The 26,275-nt window shown below is 41.0% G+C and overlaps 4 protein-coding genes across 4 annotated transcripts; 2 read left to right on the plus strand and 2 right to left on the minus strand.

The window, feature by feature from the left end:
* Positions 1 to 481: 481 nt before the first annotated feature.
* LOC135666097 (protein SMAX1-LIKE 4-like) lies at positions 482 to 4,064 on the plus strand. The gene is made up of 3 exons (XM_065177630.1): positions 482 to 2,001; positions 2,257 to 2,437; positions 2,517 to 4,064. Exons 1-3 carry the CDS (start codon positions 725 to 727, stop codon positions 4,017 to 4,019), a joined length of 2,961 nt encoding a protein of 986 aa, XP_065033702.1. The 5' UTR covers positions 482 to 724; the 3' UTR covers positions 4,020 to 4,064.
* Positions 4,065 to 5,950: 1,886 nt separating this feature from the next.
* LOC135666091 (metal tolerance protein C4-like) lies at positions 5,951 to 13,259 on the plus strand. The gene is made up of 13 exons (XM_065177619.1): positions 5,951 to 6,386; positions 6,466 to 6,520; positions 7,597 to 7,729; positions 8,887 to 8,942; positions 9,267 to 9,381; positions 9,510 to 9,567; positions 9,637 to 9,755; positions 9,989 to 10,108; positions 10,875 to 10,976; positions 11,056 to 11,128; positions 11,639 to 11,706; positions 12,678 to 12,738; positions 12,818 to 13,259. The coding sequence occupies exons 1-13, from the start codon at positions 6,098 to 6,100 to the stop codon at positions 12,976 to 12,978; spliced, it is 1,410 nt and encodes a 469-aa protein (XP_065033691.1). The 5' UTR covers positions 5,951 to 6,097; the 3' UTR covers positions 12,979 to 13,259.
* A 1,696-nt stretch (positions 13,260 to 14,955) lies between these two features.
* On the minus strand, positions 14,956 to 16,111 carry LOC135666092 (protein OXIDATIVE STRESS 3 LIKE 4-like). The gene is made up of 2 exons (XM_065177620.1): positions 15,682 to 16,111; positions 14,956 to 15,514 (listed from the first exon to the last, which is right to left on the minus strand). Exons 1-2 carry the CDS (start codon positions 15,972 to 15,974, stop codon positions 15,115 to 15,117), a joined length of 693 nt encoding a protein of 230 aa, XP_065033692.1. The 5' UTR covers positions 15,975 to 16,111; the 3' UTR covers positions 14,956 to 15,114.
* Positions 16,112 to 20,681: 4,570 nt separating this feature from the next.
* On the minus strand, positions 20,682 to 23,756 carry LOC135666106 (exocyst complex component EXO70A1-like). Its single transcript, XM_065177645.1, has one exon. The coding sequence runs from the start codon at positions 23,181 to 23,183 to the stop codon at positions 21,171 to 21,173; it is 2,013 nt and encodes a 670-aa protein (XP_065033717.1). The 5' UTR covers positions 23,184 to 23,756; the 3' UTR covers positions 20,682 to 21,170.
* Positions 23,757 to 26,275: the final 2,519 nt, after the last annotated feature.

A 26,275-nucleotide genomic window follows, 5' to 3' on the forward strand; every position in this document is an offset into this window, starting at 1 on the left:
GACGAGAAAATATTCTTCTCCGGCTTTTCGATATCTCGGAGCTTGCAGATTGACACGATGATGGAGAATATTACACCAACTGAATCAACATGGCATGGAACATGTGTTTCTCATCATTGACATAAGCCGTCTTTCAGCCTATGTGATAGAGGACGCTACAGATGTGCATGAAGCAGTATCGATGGTGTTGTCGCCTCTGTTCGTTTTGCGGTGCGGTCGAACCGCGCCAATGTGTTTGAACTTGCGCGATATGTTGGCACAAACATTAACAAAGCAAAAGAAGGAGATTAGGCCAAAAAAGATGCAGAAAGTGAAAGTGAGCAATCCTTGGATGGCAAATCCAAAAGCAACACTGCTACAATCACAACAGCATAAAGCCCCACGCACAGAGAGAGAGAGAGAGAGAGAGAGAGAGAGAGAGTTTAGCTGTATAAATCTATTGGCATTTGGTTCTCCTACCCTCTTTCACTAACAACTCAACTCTCGTAGTAGCAGCAGCAGTAGTCGTAGTCGAGAGAGCGCATTGGATCTCTTTCATTCCACGAGACTAGCTTCCAGTGAAGGACGTAGAGAGAAACGGTAGGGTTTGGGTGCTTGTGAGAGGAGGAGAAAGAGGAGGAGGAGGAGGAAGACGAGTAGTAGCGGAACAGAAGCTTTGTAAGGAGTGGAACCAAGAGGCAGCACAACATTGGGGTGGCGGGGGGCTGGTGTTGGGGGCTAAGTAATGCGAACAGGAGCTTGCACACTGCAACAGGCCCTCACCGCAGAGGCTGCCTCGGTGCTCAAGCACTCCCTCAGCTTGGCCAGGCAGAGAGGCCATGCGCAGGTCACCCCTCTCCATGTCGCTGCCACACTCCTGAGCTATTCCTCGTCCGCCTCCAACCTCCTCAGGAGAGCCTGCCTCAAGTCCCAGCCCCACCACCCTGCCTCTCACCCCCTCCGCTGCAGAGCGCTCGAGCTGTGCTTCAATGTGGCCCTCAACAGGCTACCCACCACTCCCCCGCCCTCCTCCGGCCCGCTCCTCACCTCGCAACCTTCTCTCTCCAACGCTCTCATTGCCGCCCTCAAGAGAGCGCAGGCCCACCAGCGGAGGGGCTGCATCGAGCTCCAACAGCAACAGCTGCAGCAACAACAGCAGCAGCAGCAGCCCGTCCCGGGCATCAAGGTGGAGCTGGAGCAGCTCATCATCTCCATCTTGGACGACCCCAGCGTGAGCAGGGTGATGCGAGAAGCTGGCTTCTCCAGCACCTGTGTCAAGAACAACTTGGAGGAGGAAAGCTCCGTCTTGTTGGGCCAGTCCTCACCGTTTCTACTCGAGTCACACAAAGACATCATCAACCATGGGAGCAGCTTCTGGCAGAGCCCGCTGTTTAAGCTGTGTTCTCAGCAAAGCGCACCATTCCCGGCGCCCTCCTCCCATAAGGAGGACCTAAGCGCAGTCTTGGAGGTGATGCTCCGGAAACAAGGGAGGAGGACCAACGCTGTGGTGGTGGGAGACTCCATTTCCATGACAGAGGGGATTGTAGCTGAGCTCATGGCAAAGGTCGAGAGAGGTGATGTCCCTGACGAGCTCAAGGCCGCGCATCTCATCAAGCTTCAGCTCTCCTATGTTCATCTTAGGCTCATGAGTAGAAGTGATGTGGACCTGAAGGTTTCTGATCTCAGGAGAAAGATTAGTTCCTCAGCATCAGATAGAGTAGGTGGATTTGGCGTCATCATCTACGCAGGGGATCTGAGATGGGCAGTCGATGAGGAGACCAAAGATGGACGTGGGTTTATGCCAGTCGAACACATGGTGGCAGAGTTGGGAAGGTTGCTATCTGAGTGCAGGAGCAGCAGCATCAGCAACGGTGGTGCGACTGTGAACAGAAAGGTGTGGCTACTGGCCACTGCAAGCTATCAGACATACATGAAGTGCCAGATGAGGCTTGAGACCCAATGGAACCTTCAAGCCGTGGTGGTTCCCTCAGGTGGGCTCGCGCTGAGCCTCCAAGCTCCCAGGTGAGATCACCAACCCTTAGCATTGCCCAATCCACGATGTTACTTGACTTCCATTGTCTTGTCAATGATATCTTAGCCTTCTGGTTCTGTCTCCTCAACAACTTAGTCCAAATAGAATGCAGCAAATCTTGCATGTGACTATCATCTTTTGGTCAAATCTAAGAGCTCACATCACAATGCACAAAAGACTGTAAGAAGAATTGAAATGGTGTTCAAATCCTTCAGCTCTAATGGTGTTTTCTTTCTGTCCTACAGTGGCCTTGACTCAAGATTGACAAAGCTCTTTGATCATCCATTTCAACTGCTTGGTTCCAAGGTTCTTAACACCATGGATGATGAGAAGCTCATGTGCTGTACTGAATGCACTTCCAATTTTGAGAAGGAAGCCAAAGACACCAACTGTGGCTCAACACAGTTGCCATTTTGGCTCCACAAGGTAAAGATTACTTCTTCTGCTTCAGCAGAAGACTACTTGTTGCAAAAGAGATGGTAATTAATGCCCACACTGTCTTCAGGATGCCTTGCTGCAGTTGAAGAGGAAATGGAACAGCCTATGCCAAAGCCTCCATCACACAAGACATAGTCAAACTCATCTGTTCCCCTCCTTCCTGAATCAGTCTTCCACTGTCAAGAACACCACCTCTTCTTCATCATATCCATGGTGGTCTAACAGCAACAACAATAGCAGAATCTTGATACAACCGCATTCCCTGTCTTTCTCTGAGGCTACTCCTAGACTTGATAGTGGATTCCCATTCAACACAGTCAATCTGGGAAATGGAATGGGAAAGTGGCAGGAAGCAGATGAAACAAAGCAGAGGGTTTCTGAAGCCAGCTTGAATTCCCTGAGAAAGCCAGGAAACCAGATCACTCTGTCCTTGGGTAGCGCTCTTGCCTCGGATTCCGCGACATCCATGGAGCAGAAAGAAGTGGTGGCAGATCGACGAGAACTAACCCATAAATTGCACGAGAACATGCCCTGGCACTCGGAGATCATTCCTTCGATCGTGGAAGCAGTGAATGATGGCAGATCATGCGAAAACAAGGGACTTTGTGTACTGCTTCAGGGTAGCGATCGCATTGCTAAGAGGAGATTGGCACGAGTGCTGTCGGAGCATTTTGGTGGATCCGAATCAAGGCTAACGCACATCAACATGAGGAAATGGGCAGGCAAGACCTGCTCATGTCGAGAGATCCTCGATGATGCCTTGGAAAAGGGTTCCAAGTCTGTGGTTTTCATGGAGGATATAGATCGAGCGGATGGCAACTTCATGAGATCTCTGGCAGATGTTCTAAAGGTGGGAGCTTTTGAGAGCTCATCCGGAAAAGAAGTGTGTTTGGCCGATGCAATCTTCATTATGACCACATCGAGCTCGGCTAACTCTGAAGATATCGACGAGGGTTGCGACGATGTGATCGAGATGAAGTTGCAGGCTGAAGAGAGATCAACCAACGGAGATCCCAAAAGGAAGCCAGAGACAGCGCTGCAGAACAAACCGAAGCGTCGTAGAACAGGGGACGGCGGCCTCGACCTGAACATGCTTGCTGAGGAGGAGGAGGAGGAGGGGGGGGGAGTAGACTACAGCGACGGCAAGGAGGACGACGCCGTCCCCAGTGATCTAACCAACGAGGAAGACTGCGGGAATGATCTCCGTCTTCCACCTGAGCTGCTCGAGTTGATCACGGCTCGATTCACCCTGGACGCTGACCCCGAGAGCTCCTCCTCTCTGGTGTTGCACAACCTCATCTCAAAGCTTCGTCGGGCATTCGACGAGGTGGGGAGCCGCGGGCAGCTGCTGGTCGATGAGACGGCGGCGGAGGAGCTAGCGGCAGCCGCTGGTTCCTTCTCGGAGAGCTGCTTCGAAAGGTGGGTGAGGGAGGTGTTCGGAACCTGCTTGCAAACGGTAGCGAAGGGCGGGAACGTGAGGATGAGCGCGGAGGGTAGAAAGGGAAATGTGGGGGAGTTTGGGTTCATGGGATCCGTTCTACCGAAGAGGATAGACGCGGTGAAGCTGTAAAATATATTGGGATGACCAAAATGCCACTGTAACTTTTTTCTTTTCCCTTTCGGCATCCTTTCCAACCTTTCATGCTTTGTTCCCCATTGGTGGATAAGTTTGACCAAAATCGACCATAAGCGACTAATTTTGACTCAAATATATCAAACTAATGGATAAGTAATCCCCGAATCGATTATAAGTGACTTGACCTTAACACATTGATAATGTTATGAGAAAACACCAACAAATTAGACGTAAAATATGATGAATCAACGATTTGAACACTACATTGCGCATGTGGAATGCATTTATTTTTTATTATGAAAAATTAAAACAAAGAAAAATGAGAATTCAAGTGAAAAAGAAAACCATAAAAAAATTAACTCATGTTTTTTTTTGTCATTAATAAGGAATTAAAGATTAAATTATTAGTAGGAGATTTTATTTTTTGAAAATTAAGGTTATAGAAACTATTGTGTTAGTTAAAGCTTTGTAATTATTGGATGCGTGTCAGTTAATAAGTGGATTGTACTATGTACGCTGATACATTTACTACACGGAATAAGTGGATTGTACTATGTACGCTTATAGAGTTATTTTACAGCTTGATTTTATTTTATCAAAGAAAGGTTTCATTGTCATTAACAAGGAATTAAAAAAAATTATTAATAGAAACTATTATGCTAATTAAAGCTTTGTATTTTTATATTATGAAAGGGAGGTTTTGTTTTCATTAATAAGGAATTGAAAAAAAAAATTAGTAGATGATTTTTTTTTTAATGAAGCTTATAGAACATTATTGTGCAAGTGGGAGGGAGTAATTAATTTGTACGCTGATATATTACTAAATGGAATACGGAATTTATAGAGTTATTTTCTAGAATGATTCTTATATTATTAAAAAGATATTTCGTTTTTATCAATGAGGAATTAAAAAATTAAATTGTAAGTAGACGATTTATTTTTTTTGGAAATAAAGTTCATAGAAACTATTATGTTATTTAAAGCATTGTTATTATCGGACACGTGGTAGTTAGTAAGTGGATTGGAATAATATGTACGCTGATATACTTACTACACGGAATACGAGACTTATAGAGTTATTTTATAGTTTGATTTTTTATATTATTAAAGGAAGATTTGGTTGTCATTAATAAGGAAACAAAAAAAAAATTATCAGAAAACGGTTTAATTTTTTTAAAATAAAACTTATGGAATATTATGTTAATCAAAACTTTGTAATTATGTAATACACCCTTTGATAGCAGCCCACGACTACGACAGTATCAATAGGGATTTCAAAGGCCATCGTGACGGATTACGTTGGATCAAAAAACTCGGGACGGTACTATCGGGTACAAAGTTGCCTCGAAAAACTTGGAACGATGTTGTCGGGTATAAAGCCACCCTAAGAAACTCGAGACGGCACCGTCATATACGAAAGGTGTCCCAAGAAACTAGAGACGACGCCGCACAGTACCGTCCTGCACCATACGACCGACTCCTGTATACAAGAGTGCCCGTTGCTCGGCCAAAGGGAGTAGGGACACACATCTCACTCTTATTCCCTCAATACTAACTTAAGCTTCAGGGGCGGATCGGGAAACTCATCCCGACCTCGACCTGAGTGCAGGGGCTGGTGACGCAACAACAGGCGTAAATGTTCACAACCCATCCCAATCATGAAAGTTCTCATGTGGCACCCTTGATCAGTCGGAGTTAATCAAGTCGTGCTGACTCCTCAGCCCGAACTTAAACGTGTACAAACAACACTTTGAGTTAAAAATTAGATTTGAGTAATATATAAACTGAGATAATTTTATATTATTAAAAGAAGGTTTTATTATTAATAATAAATAATTTAAAATAAAATTTAAAGAAATTATTATGTTAGTTAAATTTTTGTGTGGAAAAAAGTTAATAAGTGGATTGGAGGAATATATGAGTTGATAGGGGTTTATGAGAGCGTCGCTCTCGGTTCGTCTCTGCTTTCTCGATTTCCTCCTCCCTTTTTTGCCCACCGGTGATGCATCGCGCCCTCGCGGGACTCTGAAGGAAGCTGCGCTGCGACAGCAGCGGCGGCGGCGTCTCGATTAATGCGTACGCCCCGTACGGTGGTGGTGACGCTCCGCCGCCTTGGCGACCACCTCTCCCCCGCTCTCCGCCGCTCGCCGCCCTTTCCTCCCTTCCCCTCCGCCGCTGACGGCTCCATCCTCGCCCCACTGGTATCCTACGCCTCTTCTCTCCCGCACGCGAGCTCCCGAGACGAAGACCGATCCCAGGAGGTCGCACCCGCTCGTCTCGATCTCCTCGTCTTTAGGTCGTCTTCTTCGGCGAGGCCTCCTCGAATCGACTCGTCTGCTGCCTTGACTTCGTTCGTTCGCAGTTGAGTTTCTTTGTCATGCCAGTGCGAGAAAACGTCCCCTTTTCCGAGTATTCTGAATACATGTTTTTTTGCTTGCAGATTATTCCCTTAGGGTTGCAAAGGTTAAAAGGGCACCTTTTGATGATGAACACAGGTAAATGGACGCCGCAATCTAGTTGTCCTTTTAATGTGTAATGCTGAATCAAGATATTGACTTCGTTTTTCACATGTAAATCTGTAGTTTTTGAATCACATTACTCATCACCTACAATGATTTATCTGTCTGTCATTATCTGTTAACAATGGCACAGCAAATAGCAAAGGGTTATTTTCTTATAGATGATTCTAGAATTGAGCTTCCTTGTAGCCTTAACTTTCACATTGAATCTGCTAAGTTAAAAGAAGAACTTGGCGAGTTGACTAATCAATTTTGATACATATTTTATGAAAGATGGCTGAAAAATCTGTTAACAAAGAAGCTATAACACGTCAAATTCTAAAAAGCTCAAAGGAGACTGCTGAGAGATGCTAGGAACTAGTTGTTACTTGATTTAATTAAAAGCTGCTAGCAACGATGCTTTCAGCAATTGTGCATCTTATACAAATAGGATTCTGGTTTTAACATTCTTTCACATCTTATAATAATTAGTCCATTGCACGATTGTTATCAATTGAAGAAGTATGTCTTTTGGTTTAAAGGGTTGCACGTGAAGACTGAAGCTGAATTAGAAGAGCTTACCATTGGTTTCATGTCAGTGTTTGCAGCTGATGTGAAACCTCGAACTAACACCACATCAGTGCCATACGAAGCAAAATATAGATGCATGGAAGCTAGTAAGGACTAGATCAAGGACGAGTATAACACGAACTCCGTGGCAGCTTGGGCTGATTGCAGTATCTGTTTTATTTGTTAGTTTATAATCTATCACTGATCTTAAATGAAAAACTAATTCAATAAGAGAACGGAAGGATGATGCTTCATTTGCAGTATTGTTTTCCCGTAAAATCAAGTACAATTAAGTTCTAGTGACTTCTTTGTTTGTGTTTATACAACTAGGGATCATAACTACAAGGGGTTCTGTTGAATATTGCTTCTATACTTGTGTATCTATGTAAAAATTTCATCTTTCTATTTCTTTTTGGTTAAAGTATGTCTTATAACTCCTACCCTTGAATTGGAGTTTATTCTTCTCGATTACTTGCCTAACTATCAATTGGATGCTATCTCAGCCAACGTGCAGTTACCACTGCACTGTGGTGCAACTTTCTTGTCTTCTCTCTCAAGTTTGGTGTGTGGCTTTCAACTTCTAGCCATGTTATGTTAGCTGAGGTTGTACACTCAGTTGCAGACTTCACGAACCAGGTATTTTCAATCTTGATGTCACATGATATTCCCTTCCATGTTCAACCTAAGTATCGTGTTACTAATCTACAAAATTTCTTTCCGAGTTTGTTTGGAATGAAAATGAAAAAATAAATGAAATCCATATTACCATAATTTTATTGAATTCCTTTGTTTCAAATGAGAAGAGCTTGGGAATGGGAATTCCAATAGCCCAAAACCTTGGAATTTCACAATTCAACCAAAAACAATCAAGTTTTGCTTGATAATTTCTAAATATCTCGGTACTAACTTTTTATTCTAGGTTACCAATATACGTGTAGCCCAGTGGTTAAACAACACAAACAAGGGAAAAAAAAAAAGAATAACCGACAGAAGAGTGGGAGAGGAGAGACACTAGGAAAAAGAGAGACAGAGAGGGAAAGGAGACACACTAGACAGAAGAGAGACAATCATTGATTTGTTTCCAAACCTGAGTTTATTGGCGTCAATTACCGTCTCCAAACCTGTATTTTCTTGTCAATTTTTACACTGAATAGAATTTGGATTGCTTGAATTAGTCATCAAAACAGCGATTGTTGCATGCATCTTGCTGAATGTTTTTCCCAAGATGGTTATGCATGTTCCTGGGGAAGTAGGAATGCACTGTTTGGTTGTTGATGAGTTGAGCATTTGACATCTTTATTCCAGTCAACTATACTTTTACATTTTCTTTTTGCTATTTGTCCTTTTCTTCCATCCAACTATCCAAATTTCTTGGGCTACGCATATAAAGAGAATCATTTTGTTCAACTACAGTAGGCAACCTAAAAGTTATTGCTATTTCTTCAGAATAGTCATGTACTTACAGATTCTGAAGTGCAACTTTTATTTAGTGCACTGTGTTTGACAATATAGCTATACTTTATCCTTTTAAGCATTCAATTTTTTTGCATTTAAGGGTAATTTAGTAGAAGATCAGTGCAAATCACTTTCAAATTTGATTTCACATGAGAAAAGGAATTTCATTTCCTATTTTTATACTTCAATTCAAACACAAAAATTAGAAATTAGATTCTTGAGAATTCTTTTCTCTTAGGAACTGGTTCCAAACAAGTATATATTTTAAAAAAAAACTAGTCTGTGTCTTAGTAAGATTTTTTTGCCAGTTTTTAATTTGACTACTTTTGTTAATGTAGGCCCTTCTTGCATATGGTTTGAACAGCTCAAGGCGTGCTCCAGATGCTCTGCACCCGTAGGTTTACCCACTATTCATGCTATTCACAGTATTCCTCCCGCTTTATCATGGTACACATATGCTAAGTTAATTATCCAATACAAACCAAAAAAATCATCAGCAAAAAGAGCCTCACCTTTATATCTTTCTGTTTTCATTAGTATTTTTCCTTTTCTGGAATTGTATCTATGTCACATCTAACAAGCATTAGGTTTAATATTTCTGAAGGATATGTTAAAGAAATATGTAAGCTAATGTACATAAAACTTTTTTAAGTCCCTTGGAAATCTTAAAACTTTTTGATTTTTCATCTTTTATTGAGTTATCTATTCTTGACTGCAGTTATGGATATTCGAAGGAAAGATTTGTTTGGTCTTTAATATCTGCTGTTGGCATCTTTTGCCTGGGTTCTGGTGCCACAGTTGTGCATGGATTTCAGAACTTGTGGAACTCTCATGTACGTGTTAAGAAATCATGTCTTTATAAATTTTATCATCTAAGTTAGGTCCTCATTATATCATAATTGCTTGTTCGAACATTTAATTCCATTGCTGATCTCCTTGTATGATTTCTTTTATAACACAGCCTCCTGAAAATATCCATTATGCTGCTTTAGTGATTGGTGGATCCTTTCTCATTGAAGGTATATCTGAAGGCATTTGGATTTTTATTCTTTGATAAAAATAATATGATAATTTAGATGCCTTTCCAGGTGCTTCACTGCTTGTTGCTATTAATGCTGTGAAGAAAGGTGCAGCTGCAGAAGGAATGAAAGTGTGGGACTATATATGGCGTGGCCATGATCCAACATCCGTTGCTGTTATGACAGAGGTGATCTTATGTTCCAGATAGCTGTAATGAACTTATTATCATTTTGTGTGTGTGTTTCTGATTGAATGCTTTTAATCTGTTCATGTTTTGTTTACCATATATATACTACTCATCAAACATCTAGTTATCTTTTTCAGATATGCATATTCATTATCTGTCCTACTATTCGCTCTTGCATGATGTGTTCATGTGGCATTCATTTCTTGGTATCTCAGCTTGTTTCTGTTCTGCAGGATGGTGCTGCAGTGACTGGTCTTGCAATTGCTGCAGCGTCATTGGTGGCTGTCAATACAACCGGAAATGCAATATACGACCCAATTGGTTCTATCATAGTTGGTAATCTGCTTGGAATGGTATGTGACTTATCCTTGAAAGAGTTGGAATGCTTGATAAATGTTTCTAAGATATTCTTGACCAGTATGATCTAACCGGTTCAATCATACAAAGTCCCTTCCCCTGTGATTCTCTTTTCATTCCAGTTTGCCAATTTCATGTCTTGCTGAAATTAAAGTACTGAAAGCATGAAAATTTGTTTGAGCTTGTATCGGCTTAGGATAGTTTGCTAACGGTGGGAAGAAATGTATAGGCTCATAGTCCAAAATGGTACTGACAGATAATATCTGTATAAAGTAGAGTAATCATATTTTCACAAGGTAAACTAGATACAGGTACTTGTCTGAGATGTATTCTCATTTCTGCGTATCTGCTATCAGAAATAAACAACCATTCATTAGTTTCAATGGACTAATATTATGCTTAATGTTTCTTTTGCGGAAAGATTCACAGATGAGTCTGTTATATATTTGTTAAAGGCGAGGGAAAATCCTGATGGATATACATGTGGAGGAACATTTCTTTTAAAGCATAGATCATGATTATTTTAAGAAAGGCTCATCTGGAAGACAAGTTGAGACAAGAAAATACTGTGAGGATTACGGAGAATTACAGCTAAATATTTCCTCGTGTCCATGGATGAAACTGCATCATGCACCTATGAAAAGGATGAAATGATTAAATATGATTTATAAATTTGACTGTCATATTATTATTATATGAAAATGATTTGAACTCTGTTAGCGCTAATTACAGTTCAACTAATGTTAAACTTTAGTATTGCAGGTTGCTATATTTCTCATTCAGAGGAACAGGCATGCATTGATTGGCAGGGCAATTGATGACCATGACATGGAAAAAGTACTCAAGTTTTTAAAATCTGATCCGGTGAAAACACGACCAACAACATGGAACTTTTCATAGATATCAATTAAGCTTCTCTAACATGTGCGTTAACCTACTGCAGGTTGTAGATGCCTTGTACGATTGCAAGAGTGAGGTCATTGGCCCTGGATTTTTCAGATTCAAAGCAGAAATAGGTAAGTTTTGTACTCTACATAATTATGAATCCATCCAGTTCTGTTTCCTGAAGGATTAGATTTGTCATAATTTCTAAGATTAGGACATTGTAACATAATTAAAGGTTTTAAACCTGGAAACACAGGGGTGTCTCCTTAATGTGCTAATTGCTAGTGTGATATGTGCTGACGATAAGGTTTGGTATCAAATCCATGTTGGAGTTTTGTGCCTTGCTGGCATCAGAATGGAACATTGTGTCGGTACCATGCTCATGTTAGATAGAGGCTCATATTAAATATTTCTTATTTTGATAAGCATCCGTAGTTGCATGTAGATTTTCGTCCTTTAGTGACTTGCGGCCTCAGAAAATTCCCACGTGATTTCTTTATAGAGAAAAAATAGTGAACAAAATTCACTATCTGCATATCTGGACTGGTTTTGAATAGTTTACTACATTAAGAAGAGCACTTGAAACAAATTTTGGCCCTAAAGCATACAGGCTCCCACTTATGTTGCATATGGTGCTGCAGATTTCAATGGGGTTGTATTGGTGCAAAATTATTTGGAAAGAACTGGACGTGAAGAATGGGCAAAACAAGTATGTTGTTAACATAGTTCAATTTTTTGTGCATTTTCTAATGATCATTGCCTTATAAGCATGTCTTATGCAATGGTTTACTTGACCTTTCTTTTGCATCACATTACTCGTATACTGGTTGTTTATGTATCTCTGGTCATTGAGCATGTCTAGTCTTCGGACATCATAAGCATGTCCAGGTAGGAGTGTTACTGGAGTCGAGTTCTGTTGGATCAACCTAGTATTTATGTCTAAACTGAACAAAACTGGTTCAAATTTGCATCCAAAATATTGAACATGGACCTGGTCCAAGTCCAACCAATTGGCCATGCAATTACTACCATACATCAGGTTGGGTGTCAGATGCAGTCTGCTTCAATAGAAAATGGAGTCCAAAATCACTTGTATGGTCTGTGGCTAGAGTTCTAGGTTGATGCAGGTCACAAGTGGCAAGGTTTATGTGGCCAAGGAAATTTGTGTTGGAACAGAAGGGAATTGTTCAATCTTATGTGCTATATGTGAGTTGAACCTGAGCCGGAGGAGTCGGGAGATTACCGCTTGGTTTTATTGTTTTTGTTGTTGTTGTTGTTTACACGAGGTTGAAATACTTCAACATCAAATTGGGTAATGAGATTTTTATCATGGATCTGGCCATAACCAAACATGGATCAGACAAGTCACTGAATCTAGTGTCATTGAATATATGATCCAAAAACCTATATTTATGATTTCCAAGTCCTGTGAACCAGATTGTGATGTTCGGGTTATTAGGTAGCAGACATTGATATGCGAAACAAATAGATCAACTCGCTGTCTGTTCCTTTCCCGAGTAGAGCTCGATGACAAATGCTCACAAGAAGGCATTAATGAGTGACCATTTATAACTGGTGGTAACTCGCACAAACAATGCAAGAAGAAACGGAGAAGGATTCTGGAATATCCAACTTTTATGAAATTAGCTTAACAACTCTGCACTTCCTTGTGTTGAACAGTTTCGGGAGGCCGCAAAGTCTGAAGACAATACAGCACTGCTAAATGTCATGGCTAGTTATGGTACTGAGTAATTTGATTGTGTTGCATGTCATTAACATGCATGACTTAGGTAATTAGTATTTTTGTTTGTGATTGGAAGGTGAGGACGTCGTAGAAGCTCTGGGCAGCGAGGTGGACAGGCTCGAATCAGAGATTCAGAAGATTGTTCCTGGGATCAGGCATGTCGACATCGAGGCACACAATCCCGAGGGGCTCTCACTGTACCACCACTTCAGGCATGATCGACTCAAGAGCTCATAATCATTTCTGTTGATCGGACTACGAACCGGGCATCGATCTTTTGTTCGGGGGGTGCTATATTCTTGTTCATGTCATGTTATGATCATTGGTCGTGGGAAGTTCCCAGAATACAACCTTGCATCTGGAGTTTCAAAATTGCAGGACCTTTGTGTTGGGCATTTTATAATGGCCCGCTCAAATTGGTCGACTTGCGCAAACTGGTTTTTGATCGAGATGACCACCACAACCTTTTGATCGCTATCAATTCTTCTATCAATACAAATATTTGATCATCGTCTTCATTTTTTTTTGTTGTTTTAGGTAGAAGAGAATGACCATATAAAATTGTTCATGCACATCTTTTTGTTGGTTGTTGTTGTCGTCGTCTGTTTGTTTCTTGGTTAGGAAGACAAAGACGCGAACACTTGATGAGCATGCAAGCAACAGCTGGAAGAACACCACACGGCAGTGTAGGCATGCTTTTCCACTCTCTCCGAAAACCCAACACCATGACAATTTTTTCCAATAGGGAGACCAGAATTGTCGTCTCTTGAAAAATGTGAGCACCTTTGGATTTTGTATGCATCATAAATTTTTATATTTTGGTAGTAAAAATCTTCAAAATAATCATCACAAAAATCTCAATGGTCATCGTAATCAATATGATATCAAATGGGTTTTAGATATTTTGTCTTGCGATCGTTCAAAGCTTACGATGTCATTTTACTTTACTTTATGTTGTCAATCAATTATTTGTTTATTGTTAATTTAGTTTCTTTTTATGCATGTTTTTATTAGACTACATGAGGTTGATTTTATGACTTTTATGTCTCAAACAAAATACTAATTAATTTATGCTTTCAAATAAATAATTAAAATAAATTTCAGACGACATGAGTCGTGTGCGTCTATGGAAGCCATCCTAAGTTGATTCCTCGTAAGCAGCACGAGGAGAAGACGTTAGATTGCTTGTGGATCTCAATTCTGCTTGTCCGACACGTTGTCAAATTAGGTGGGCGGTCGAAATTTCCAATGATCGCCATCACTTTTATCTTGTATTGATGTTATTATTATTATCAAGCATTATAATTGATTCTTCTTCAAGTGTTGACTCTTCACAGAGGAGGCCATCGGTTTGGATGAGGAAGAGAAGAAAAAGGAGGAGAGAAAGGGAGGGAGAAAACAGTGCTCTTCACCTAAAGAATCATCTCCATTGGATAAGGATAGATTGAGGGGACTACCAAATCCAACACCCACCAACCTTGTCTCTGAGAGCAACCTCTTTGATTTGAGGGGTGCATTAAGTTCATCCTTCACCCACAGCAGCACACAACACTGCAGCAGAAATCAACCTCTTTGCTTCCACTGTACAATTGGTTGATATCCATTTGAGAGCGACTCAACTTTGAAGATATGGATGATTCATTGAACTATCTATCCACAAGAATAATAGATCACTTTTATAATATTTATAGATTTGATTTGGTCAATGTATCAAAGATGGAAGAGTAAACTATCATATCCAAAATGTCATCAAATTAATTGGTAAGTTATCCCATCAAAATGGATCCTTAGGAATGATATTAGGGTGTGTTCTAGAGGACTATATCATCGAGTACAAAAGATAGATAGATTAATGGACAGAGTTTGATGTTTTGTTGGGACAAATAAATTAAGCTGATGATGACTTCCTTCCATGAGGAAGACAACAGCTGTGAAGGAGAAGAGAGCAGGTGGTGTGTGGTACGGCATGAGGTTATTTTAATGGTTGGAAGCAAGCAAGAGGATAAGCACACCCCCACCACCCATTGCCATCACCACCTTCATCTCCTACCATTATTACTGTTCATCATCATCTACTACTACTACTAAATATTAATCAACCACAAAAGGACACACACACACCCCACAAGAGCATAGGATCCGTGGAGAGATCCATTGATGAGATATTGCGACTGCTCCACTGCCATCAACTCGTCTTTGGGGGTGGCAAAAACAAAAGCGAAAGATTTCTTCTTGGATTTGCAGTGATATATGTCACGCACACTACTTGTTCTTGTTTTGACTCTCATGGAGGGAGGGAGGGAGAGAGAGGGCTGACCTTGTAACATGAGACGCTGTTTGTGCCCTTAATTGCTGTTGGGGGTCAGGGCACTACTACAGTTGCTGGAGATCAGAAAGGGAGAAGGATCTTGGAGATCTGAAAGCAGCACCCTGCTTCTTGTTCTTGTTCTTGTTGGTGTTGGTGTTGTCAGTGCTATGGCGTTTGTTCTTGTTGGTGTCGTCGTCTTCTTGTTGTTGTTCCTTGTCGTCATCGTCGTCGTCGTCGTCGTCTGCTTCCTCCTCCACCGTGTGGGCGGAGGGGAGGAGCGGCGGCAGCGGAGGGCGGACGAGGGAGGTGTAGGAGGCCCGCCGCATCTTGCTCGCCATGAGCAGCCTCCTGCGCTTGTTGAAGGGGTTCTCGGGCTTCACCAGCTCCCCCGCGCTCGCCATGGCCGCGTCCGACAGGCTCGCGAACGACTTGGACTTCCCCGAGAAGAAGTTGGACAAGCCTCGCCTGCAACAGTCGGGTCAAGATCAAGATTCTGGTGAGCGATTGAACTGAGAACCGAAATCAAAACACGACCTTTGAATTCCTAAGAAGAGAAATGCGTAGATCAAGAAGCAGGTGGCTTCTTTGTATGGCTGAGAGAGAGAGAGAGAGAGAGAGAAGAAGAGACTTACTTGATGGGAAGGGAGTCTTCCAAGGGATCCAAAGACCCAAAAGCCCCATCTTTCCTCTTGCTCTCCACCGCCTCCTCCTCCTCCTTCTCATCCTTCTCCGAGGACGACGAGGCAGCGCCGATCGAGGAGCTCTCCGACGACTCCTCCGCCTCTACTCTGCCCTCCAAACAGAACCCATTCCTCTTCCTCGCCGCCTCCACCTCCTTCCCCTCCTCCTGCCCTTCTCCGTGGAGACGCAGCGGCAGGCTGACATGGTCCTTCAGCCCCACGCTGGGCAGCACCAGAGACGACATCCTCCTCTTCTTCTCCTCCGGGGCCTCCTGCTAAGCCCCGGCGGCGCTGTTGTCATCAATGGCCGGTCAACGGCCGGCCAGCCGCGGCAGCGTCCTCTCCCGGCTTCCCAACTCGGCAAAGCGGCTTTCTTTTTGCCAATTCGTCGGGCCTCAAAGCAAGTAGATAAGAGAAAAGGGAGGCGTGGAGAGAGAGGAGAGCAGAGACTATATGAAGGAAGAAAGGAAGGGAAGACGACGGGGGTTGACACGTTCCACAAGAAATGAATACCCAACTCGTCCTCTCTCTCGCTCGCTCTCTCTCTCTCTGTCTCTCTGTGATGTAGACAGCATAACGTACTATTATACTGTCTGCATACGTGAATACGACCAAAAAAATACATGAGAGTTGGATCGACGGACAGGTAATCCTCTGGAAATGACATGAGGAGACCCGCCATGCTTCCTTCCTCTGTGGCTACTGCAAGCAGACATGCCTTCTGACATGTATCTTTGCAGTGGTGAGACAACATGTAAAGATCGCAGCATAGTGAGGCTGAGGGCATCGATTCCATTCTTTTAGACCCACTCAATCAATACCTCAATACCTTTGCAGAAATCATTGACTGGAAATTTGTATCCTTAGCAAAGAAAGATTGTGTTTCCTTCGAGTAGAGCTACAGGGCATCAAGTTCTCTTCCTCAATTTTTCTTGTTAATCGTGGAATAGATCTGAAGCAAATCTTCCAGCCTTCTCAGGACACTGTGCATCATCGATCTTCTTCTCTCCTCCTGCCATGGAAAGAACTTGATCGGTATCCAAACACACATCACTGACTGACTGCTACTGGTCTTCTTTTGTTAACCGAGGCGTACGTTTCTGCAGCCAAGTGAAGAAGAACAGTTCACATTGCTTTGTCAAAAGGCCATCATACGCCTACAAAATGGATGGCAGACAGATCTTCCAAGCTATGTTTGGGTCCATTAAAAGCAGTGGCAGCAGTTAAATCTCATGGAGATTAGGTGGATCATAACCAAAGCAACCTCACAACATCATCATAATCCAAAATATTCCTTCATTTGTCCTCTCCCCCACCTTATCTTGTATGAATCCAGTGTGACAGACAGTACCCATGTCTTGATATATCTCATCAACCAATCTTGCCTTGTTTAATATCCTCACCTTGACCATCTCCATGCCTTGTCTTTGCTAGCTAGACAACGGTGATTGCTTCCTCCACATGTCTCATTCATGCTGCCTGCACAAGGTGGTGTTGTTGGAAGAACATGTCCAATTCTCTTGTTCCAAGGATTCAAATGCATGTCCTATTCCTTGATGTTTTTTAGGATCACAATTCGAAGCTAATCTGACCTAATTTTTTAAAATTATTATATCATAAATAATTTTTTTTTAATATATCATTAAAAATATATCGGATGAGATTTTTCTGACGATCAAGTCAATGAGAAATACAATAAAAAATAATGAGGGAATTATTCTTGAGATAAAGAATATTTTTAAATCTTTTTATTTTAGCTCATATCGACATAATGGATCGATTGATTCGAAATATTAATCGTATCAATGTTCACAAAGGAAGGATAATTTTCTTAGGAAACACCATCGTGGGATGGAGGGAGGATGATGAACAAGACCAAGCTGTGAGTGGATCAACCAAAGAGATACTTTGGTAGGAAAGAGAGAAAGAGAGAGGAAATGACAAGGTGGGTGACGACAAAGAACCAAGTGTTGCAGAGAAGAAGATGAATACGGTGAGTTTCTTCTTGTTTCACTTGCAGATGCTCCAATGGCAGGACGTGGAAAACTTAGCGGAGGCTTCCCTCACAGCCTAATGGAGCCACTCATTAATGAGCGTTCAATGCACGGTTGTTGGAATGTCACCTCTTTGGTTAAAGAATCACTGTCACTTCATCTCCATGCGACGAAAAACTTCAACGACAGACATATGATAAGTACCAAAGAGCACAAGATAGGACGAGTCAATTCCGAGATTGGATAAAGATTTGATCGGAGGGATTGTAAGTTGCCATTGTTAAGTGGGTGAGGGACATTCAAAGTGTAGCTTTCAAGAAAACCAGCTTCGAGATTTCATATTGATAGAATGACTTTTATAATCTAAGTTATTCGAGTTTGAGTTACAGAAACAATCTCTCTACTCTGATGTGATGCAATGTTCCGATTCTTAGATTGGTCTTAGTTGATTACATAATTATCAATTGTTTCATGTCGAATCAATCTAATTATTTCTAACCACACAGAATAAACCAATATCCATAATGGTGTTTTCCTATATATGCACATTGAGATATCCACAGAACTTGTTAATTCAGAATCTTGAGACTGAATCAAACCAAAATCTTTGAAGCAAAGTTTGTGAACATAATTGAAATCCTAGGAGAAATATATCTGATTAGAACTGCTAGTCTGGTCAGGACATTTCAACAAGGAGGAAAGAAAGGAGGCATTTACCCAAGAAAAAAAGACTGAATAGAAGTTGAATTCAACTTCTTCTGTACAGGTCCTTTCAGTCAATTTGGTTCAGTTTAATCTTCAGCTTGCCTCATATTTTGAGATCAAGCTAAGACCAGTAAGAGAGTAGACTGAAACCAAATTATCAATAGAAGAAAATTAATTATACAATTAGTTTGCTTTGAATCAATTAAAGTTTACTGTTTTTGAATCACAAGTTTTTGGTACAAGATAGATGCTTGAAGCTTTCTACAATATTAGCCATACAACACCTTCTGATTGCATGATAAACTCTTTCCAAAAATCACAAAACAGAAGATTGAAGCCATCAACAACAAAAGTTATGAATCACATACTGATGGCATAAGGGTCATGACCAACTTCAGAGGCAACACTCTTTAAGTTCATGAATTTGTCATGCTGTAGTTCCGATGCCATGTAAGCTTGTTGTCAACATTATAATTCATAAAAAGAAAATGTTACTCCACAGATTTCATTGATCAATCAATATGGCACATTTGTAATGAGAATAGGACAAGAAACCACCAAAAAACCAAATCTATACATCTGCATGAGATTTCATCTGAGCAATTTCATCAAGGTTGCCTCAGATTATTTCCCTTCCCTTCAGGTTTCTCCAAGTTGTCTTTGCTTGCTTTATGGTAGCAAAAGCCTACAAGTCTTCTCACATATGATGACCTAATTGATACAATTCATTCATCAAAGGTGTTCGATTTTAGAGATGAGTAGATATTAACCAAATACATATTAAAGATTCAAAGTCCTTTGCGTTACAAGGGAAATCATGGAGTAGTGAGGATTGCCTTCTCCTTCACCTTCAGCATTCATGAGCTCAATATAAATGGTTGAAGGGCTCATCACTTTGGTTTCTCCAAGTAACAGTGTATATTTATGTTTTTGAGTCCAGTGTCACTGAAAAGTTATGCATGTTTTTTAGCATGAATTAGTGCTTAGAGATCAACAAAAAATGTCTTAACTAAAAGACATAAGTTTTCTGAATCAAGTAGTTTGTGGTCCAATAGCACAGGCATCACTACCAACTTTAGTAGCCTTTAATCCACTTCAATTCTAACTATTAAGGTCCACCTTGAACTGTAAGTCAAGAAGTTGATCTCACCCTCCCAGGTCCCATAACAAGCCTCTAGATTGTAGGTGTCATTAAATAATTGCACATTTACTAGATTCCACTTCTCTCTTAGGGACACTACAGTATGGCACCCAATACCCTTTTAACGATTTCTTGTTAATGACTAATCTTAAGTACAATAAAGATAACTTACCTAAAAGACCTTACTGTTTTCCTTCAATCAGCATGGATATCTTGTTTTGCTACCAAGGAATGTCTACAGGCCTTTTAGCATGGAAACCAGAATAGTTATTGCAATGGTTGGTCTTTGACATCTTTTTGAGAGAAACCAAATGGAGGTACTCAAAACTCAAAAGTAAGTCACACTTGCTCAACCTAAAGTGTAGTTACCCTTCAGAAAGGTCTAATCAAGATAAGAGGGATCTTCAATGTGGAGAACTAAACCTTGCTTAGATGATCTCTACTAGCAACTAAAACACTTGTGGAATCATGTAGTACATCTCATGATATGTTAATTACACTATAATAAAATAAGGCAAATCAAACTAAGGATATGGACAATGATTACTTCAGGAATTTCAAGCAAGAGAAGAAAGAGGAAATGTTGAGGTTACAGGACTTGGGATGCAACATGTGTATTGATGAATTTCAAATGTGCATTCATTTTGATCTAAGCATGAATCATCAACATGAGCATCAGATAAACACAACATGTACTCCCTAGCTCCGATGATATAGCATTATCAATCTTCTGTGCTCATTGAACTTCACATCATGAACTACTTACCATCTCTTCTAAGACCATCTTGATATGCATTGCAATTCAGACAGATAAAAATATTGAGTACCATCACAACTAAGGTACGAGTCAATAATAGTCATTTGCAATAGCATGTGAATGCAAAGTACAAGTTAGAAGCAAAACTGATAGCATATGTTTCCTCTGAAGCAAAAGAGAGCACATTCAAAATTATGAAATGATGTGAGCCAAAACATCATAACTTTACAAGAAAATTCTATGTTGATGACTATTAGTCCAAGTTGTTCTGCTTGAGTATGCATCTTACCTAACTCTTACCATATTGCAGCTTGGTAACATGAATGTTGAAGAATACAAAAAAGAAAAAAACAAATACACAAGAGCACCATATGCACCTTTATAGACAAACTTTACATATAGAAGCAACAAACTGCATATTTGGTTTCCTCCAACCTCAAGCCTAAAATGAATATGCTAGGAAACTTAATGCATATTGAGAGAGAAAAGGACCTCTAACGTAGTATAGGGAAGTAACTTCTACTAAAAGTGTGCCAAGGAACTAATCCCATGCACCGTTCATCATATTTGTTCTTTATGTATTAGTTTGGATGCCGCATGTTTAATTTCCAGCTTCCACGGTCGGTGGCTCTCCTATCCCCAATTATCAAATATAATACATTAGTCAGAGCCATTTGTGACATCGAGCCACCAAAATTGTGCTGCTTCTTCAAGCATCCGTCTGTGATGTGTTCATCAATCTAACAACAACTACTGTGGACCAGCCTCTTATACTTTCTACAGCTGCATCTGTGGATAATGCAGGTTTGTTTCCCCTTCGCCTTAAATGGCAGAAATTGCTTCATCAGCTCACAGTTGAGGCAGAGCGTGACAGGTTGGTCATTACACTATTCAACTTTCCGTTTGAGTGCCTGATGTTAAGACTCATCGTTCTTCCGGGTTTATGCTGGAAAAGAGAACCAAGCATCTTCTCCAAGCTTTGGGCAGTGTACTTTGCGTATTTGCTTGCACTTGCATCTTGCTCCACCAGAGGCCCATAGTTCTGCATATAGCTCCGATAAGTAGGAACAATGGTCTGCACTATCCACTGACATATCTTCTCCCTCAGTTCCTTGTCTGAAATAACCCAATTTGACTGCTTCTGATACATCTCATCGAAGGATGCATTGAATGCTTTCAGTCGCTGCTTCACCAGATCTCGAGCCTTGCCCCTACCACCAGAGAACAATATCAACCCCTCCCTACTCAACAGAGATGGAAGCTTTCCCCAACTTTCCCTCAAGAAAATTGCTGCATAATAATCCTTGTACTGCTCATGCTCTTTCAACTTTGCCTCACCTATCAGCTTCCCAAGCTTTGTCCCCTTCAAATTCTTGTAGAAATGCCAATGCGTGTTCATAGCAAAAAGGTAGGAGAGGATTGTGTCCCCATAGCTCTTGGACCAAGTCTCAAAATTCGTCTCGAGGGCTTTAAAAATGTCCAAAATTGCATCAGTTAGGAGCCTCTCTCGAAACTTCTCCTGCTTCCAGCTCCGATGTATGATCAAGACTTGAGTAAGAACCGGCTGGTATTCCTCACTGAGAAGCTTATTGCAATAGTCGGTGACAAAGCTCACCAACCTCGGCACAGATCCTTGCGAGGGAGGTGGCATCTGTCTTTGTAGTTCCACTTGATGCAAAAGCTCCCAAAAGATCTCACACGCCCCATCAATCAATCTCTTGATAAGATCCCTGGTTTGATTCTGGATCTCAACGCAAGCTTTTCCTCCAAAAAGCCGGTTGAAGTCCAACCTTAATCTGTTCAGCGTCGCAAAGATGTCAAGAAGCTTGAGGAGTTTGATGGGATCCTTCCTTGTCTCGGTGACAGTCTTCCCGAACCGGAGGAATGCGAGGATTCCAGCCTGTGCGGCGATTTCTGCGAAGCACGACAAGGCTACATCTCGTGGCCCGCAGCGCTCGAACACCTCGATGCAGACCTTGAGCTCGGCCTCGAAGAGGTGCTTGACGGCAAATTCAAGGTGGCGGCTCCACTTGTCGACGTATCCTTCAATGCTCTGCACGTCATTGAACTCGGCGGGCGTGATCTCGAGGTACTCGAGGTCGAGCGAGCCGAGGCTGGCGCGGATATTGGACCCTCGCACATCGACATAGATCGAGATGCAGCGATCGAGCCGACTGTTTGCCGTTATCCTCAAGAGGATGGCGCGGAGCTTGTTGATGACGGGCACCGGGATAGGGGAAGGGGCGATGGTGGGAGCGTCCACGGTGTCCGAGGGCATCGGAAGGGGTACGGTGTGCTCAGCCAGGAGGCGGCGGAACTCGGACTCGAGCTTGTCGAGGGCGGCCGCTAGAAGGCCGCCGTCGAGCGGGTAAGGGGACAGCTTGAGAGAGGCGAGGGAGGTCTTGAGGGCCTCGATGAAGCGCGAGTCGGCGAGGGCGTGATCGTCGAGGTACTCCACAATGTCGTCGAGCCACTGCACCGCGAGGCCGCAGTTGTCGGATAGGAAGCGAAGGGCCTCCTCGAGGCGCTTGAGGACGGAGAGGTAGCCGGAGAGGTCGGCGCGGGGGTCGGAGAGGAGGGAGCGCTCGAGTCCGTGAACCGCATCAAAGACCTTGAGAACAGCAGCGGCGGGACCAACGGCGCGGTCGATGTGCCCACCGACGGCCGCGAGGGCGTCACGGTCGGCGCGGATCGGGCGGACGGCGGCCTCCAGGGAGGGAAGCCGCTGCAGGATCTCGTCCAGGCGGGGCCCAGCGCGGGCAAGGGCGGCGCCCAGCGTCCGCGACTTCTCCAGGCTCGCCTGCAGCGACCGCCGCGCCGCCACCAGACTCGAGATCCCCCGTTCTCCCCCTTCCATCAACCAAAATCCCTAATAATCCCAGAGCAAGACTCGTACCAACAACAAGAGGGGAGTTGAAGTGGTCTGACGCTATTCTAACCAGGAGAGATGGAGAAGAAGAAAGACATGGCCTTTTTCTGTGCGCGTGTTAGGGAGAAGCAAAGGTGGGAGGTTGGGAAGCAGAGGTTGGCAAACCAATGTTGACTGGGAATGGAATGAGAGGAGGAGGATAAACAACCAGTGGTGATGTCCTGCAGGTTGAAGGGAGCGATTTGTTTATGGGGATTTTGGTAGGAAAAGGCTAAGGAAGAAGGAAGGATAGACACACAGAGAGAGAAGAAGGAGAAGAGGGATTGTGTTATGGAAGGAAAAGGAGAGATGAATTTGAGATGATATGGAAATGATGTGAGGAAAGGACAGATAAGGAAGGAGGAGGAGGGGATGTGTGAGAGAGAGAGAGAGAGAGAGAGAGAGAGAGAGAGAGATGGAAAGGTGGCAAAGATGAGAAAAGAAGAAATAGTTGGGGCCTAATGAAAAGATTAGGGGTGACTGAGAACAAATGGGTAAGAAAGAATGGAAGGGTTGGGTGGATGGAAACTGGAAAGTGGAGAGGGCTTTTGGAGAAGATGAATGCAGCTTCTTCCTATTCCTTTTGGTGGTGTTCTTTGTTTGGATGTGAGGTGGAATCTGAGGGCAGCAAGCAAGACAGGTGAGAGGGGAAGCCACCACTGCATCTCACACTGTGACATGGGGACAGCTTCTGACTTCATTTTGTGGTCAGAGTTGTCTTTATATATATATATATATATATATATATATATATATATATATATATTATTGGAAGAAGAGAGAGAGAGAGAGAAGGTTTTATGTTTGCTGGTGGCTTTGGGAATTGTGGGAGAGTTTGGTTGGATTGGGAGGCCAAGAAAGCTGTGTGTTGGGAGTGTTCATGTGGGAGTTTGCCTGCCAAACTCTGTGAACTACTTACCTTTCTATTATCATTTACATATGAAAAGCATATTTGATTTCATATTACGAGAATTAAAATAATAATAAAGTCATACGAATTCATCCAAAATGGATAAGAAGTATATCAAAAATATTTTATTATTTATTTAATAAATATGAGTTTTCTAATACCAATTCATGTGAAAAGATAAATGTTGGGACTCACATGTACATACATATATATATATATATATGGCTATATTGAAATTTACGTTCATAAAAAAATAGGATGTAGTAACATATATATATGCTATGCTGATAATGTGGCAAGTTGGATCAAACACATCTCAAGCTCTTGCCATGAGGTGTCTCCATCTCAACTTCTAGATAAGAAGGAGATGAATTAAATAACCAAATAAAATAATTGGAAGTCTCTTAGATTGGTGTGACCAAAAGGATAAGTGACGTGGGATTGAAGGTCAAAGTTTTTGTGGAAGTAACAAGTTAAGGTTGACACGACACTATTGTTTGAGTTAGTCACAACACATTAGTAGTCCAAACCCATCACATCTTCCCTATGAAACTTTAACTTATATTAATATTTTTTTAAAAGTATTGTGACATTAAGAAAAATAATTTTCTAGGAATGATAAGGATGGATAGTAGTAGAGATGATAAGTAAAGACGGAGTGATAGGATAAAAGGTGACAAAGACAACAAAAAAGATTTCAATGATATTTTTTAATATTTAAAAATTTTTAATATTAAAAATAAAAGATATTTAAAAATGTTATTTTTTAATATTTAAAAAATATTATCTAAAAATGATATTTTTTAATATTTAAAAATAAAGATATTATCTAAAAATAGTGATGCATGTGATATTGAAATTTTTTTCATATTTTTTTAATATTTAAATGATTATTTTTAAATATTTTAAAAATATATTTTTTTAAATATTTAATATTTTAAAAAAATAAAAGATATTATCTAAAAATAGCTTTTTTAATATTTTTAAATATTTAAAAACAATGATATTATCTAAAGATAATGATTTAATATTTAAATATGATATTATCTAAAGATAATGATTTAATATCTAAAGATGATATTATCTAAAGATAATTATTTAATATTTAAAAATGATATTATATAAAGATAATGATAATATTATTTAAAAATGATATTATCATAGGAAATGATATTTTTTAATATTTAAAAATAAATATATTATCTAAAAAAATAGCTTTTTCAAGAAAATCGTATCAATAGTGATGCATGTGATATTTAAATGTTTTGAGGGATATATGATATATAATAAAATTTATAACACAAATTATTTATATATATACTTTTTTTCTTCAAATTATATATATAATAATGCAAGAACTAATAATAATTATAATAGTAGTATAGATACATGAATCATATCATCTCTAAGTTATAAGCATGTGGTGGTGGGGTTATTATAGCATGAGACAAGAACTAATTTGTTAGAGTAATGTGGCACAAAGGGATGAAGATGAACTGGAAATAGCAACACTTTGGTACTCCATTAGAGCGAGTCCAAAGTTGCTCCAATCTCACTTGATTGATTTAGCTTTGGACACAACAAAGATGACAAGAACACAGGCATCATGCGCCAAAAATGTTGAGCAGTTTGGCCTCTTGATGTGACATTAATTGCCAATCTCACCATCTTTTGGATTACAAAGGGGGGTGGGGGAGCGTAGGAAGTGCAATGTTCCTACTAATTCAAGATGATTTATCATCTCATCAGAAATATTGATCAGGTCATGTAGACTGATTTAGTCGTATTAGGTCATTCATGATGAATGAGTGGAATGATGTTTCTTCCACCAAGCATTATATAATCATATAATAGTCTTATCATTACATCAGAATGAGATTTTTATTTTTATTTTTTGTTGTCTTACTTGGAATGGTCATCTTAGATGTTTATTCACTCTCAGAATCATATTCTTGAGAGAGACAACTTATGTGAGGGGGCTTACATTTTAAAGGATTAAATTAAGGATGCAATAACTTATAGTGATGCCTGCAATTTTCCTCTTCAGAAAGCCCACTCTAATGCACCACCAGCAACTTTTTTGGATGCATGCAGACAGTTCTATTAGCATTGTTCATGAGAACATAAGGCT

Source organism: Musa acuminata, unplaced genomic scaffold, assembly GCF_036884655.1.
Source record: "Musa acuminata AAA Group cultivar baxijiao unplaced genomic scaffold, Cavendish_Baxijiao_AAA HiC_scaffold_1072, whole genome shotgun sequence".
Taxonomy (NCBI): Eukaryota; Viridiplantae; Streptophyta; class Magnoliopsida; order Zingiberales; family Musaceae; genus Musa; species Musa acuminata.

Coding starts and splice junctions, on each gene's coding strand:
- LOC135666106 (XM_065177645.1), bottom strand. CDS start 23,183: ATGGAAGGGGGAGAACGGGGGATCTCGAGTCTGGTGGCGGCGCGGCGG.
- LOC135666097 (XM_065177630.1), top strand. CDS start 725: ATGCGAACAGGAGCTTGCACACTGCAACAGGCCCTCACCGCAGAGGCT. Junction 2,002..2,256: donor CTGAGCCTCCAAGCTCCCAG/GTGAGATCACCA, acceptor TCTGTCCTACAG/TGGCCTTGACTCAAGATTGA. Junction 2,438..2,516: donor TGCCATTTTGGCTCCACAAG/GTAAAGATTACT, acceptor CACTGTCTTCAG/GATGCCTTGCTGCAGTTGAA.
- LOC135666092 (XM_065177620.1), bottom strand. CDS start 15,974: ATGTCGTCTCTGGTGCTGCCCAGCGTGGGGCTGAAGGACCATGTCAGC. Junction 15,515..15,681: donor GAAGACTCCCTTCCCATCAA/GTAAGTCTCTTC, acceptor CGACTGTTGCAG/GCGAGGCTTGTCCAACTTCT.
- LOC135666091 (XM_065177619.1), top strand. CDS start 6,098: ATGCGTACGCCCCGTACGGTGGTGGTGACGCTCCGCCGCCTTGGCGAC. Junction 9,382..9,509: donor AGAACTTGTGGAACTCTCAT/GTACGTGTTAAG, acceptor TTTATAACACAG/CCTCCTGAAAATATCCATTA. Junction 10,977..11,055: donor AGTTTTTAAAATCTGATCCG/GTGAAAACACGA, acceptor AACCTACTGCAG/GTTGTAGATGCCTTGTACGA.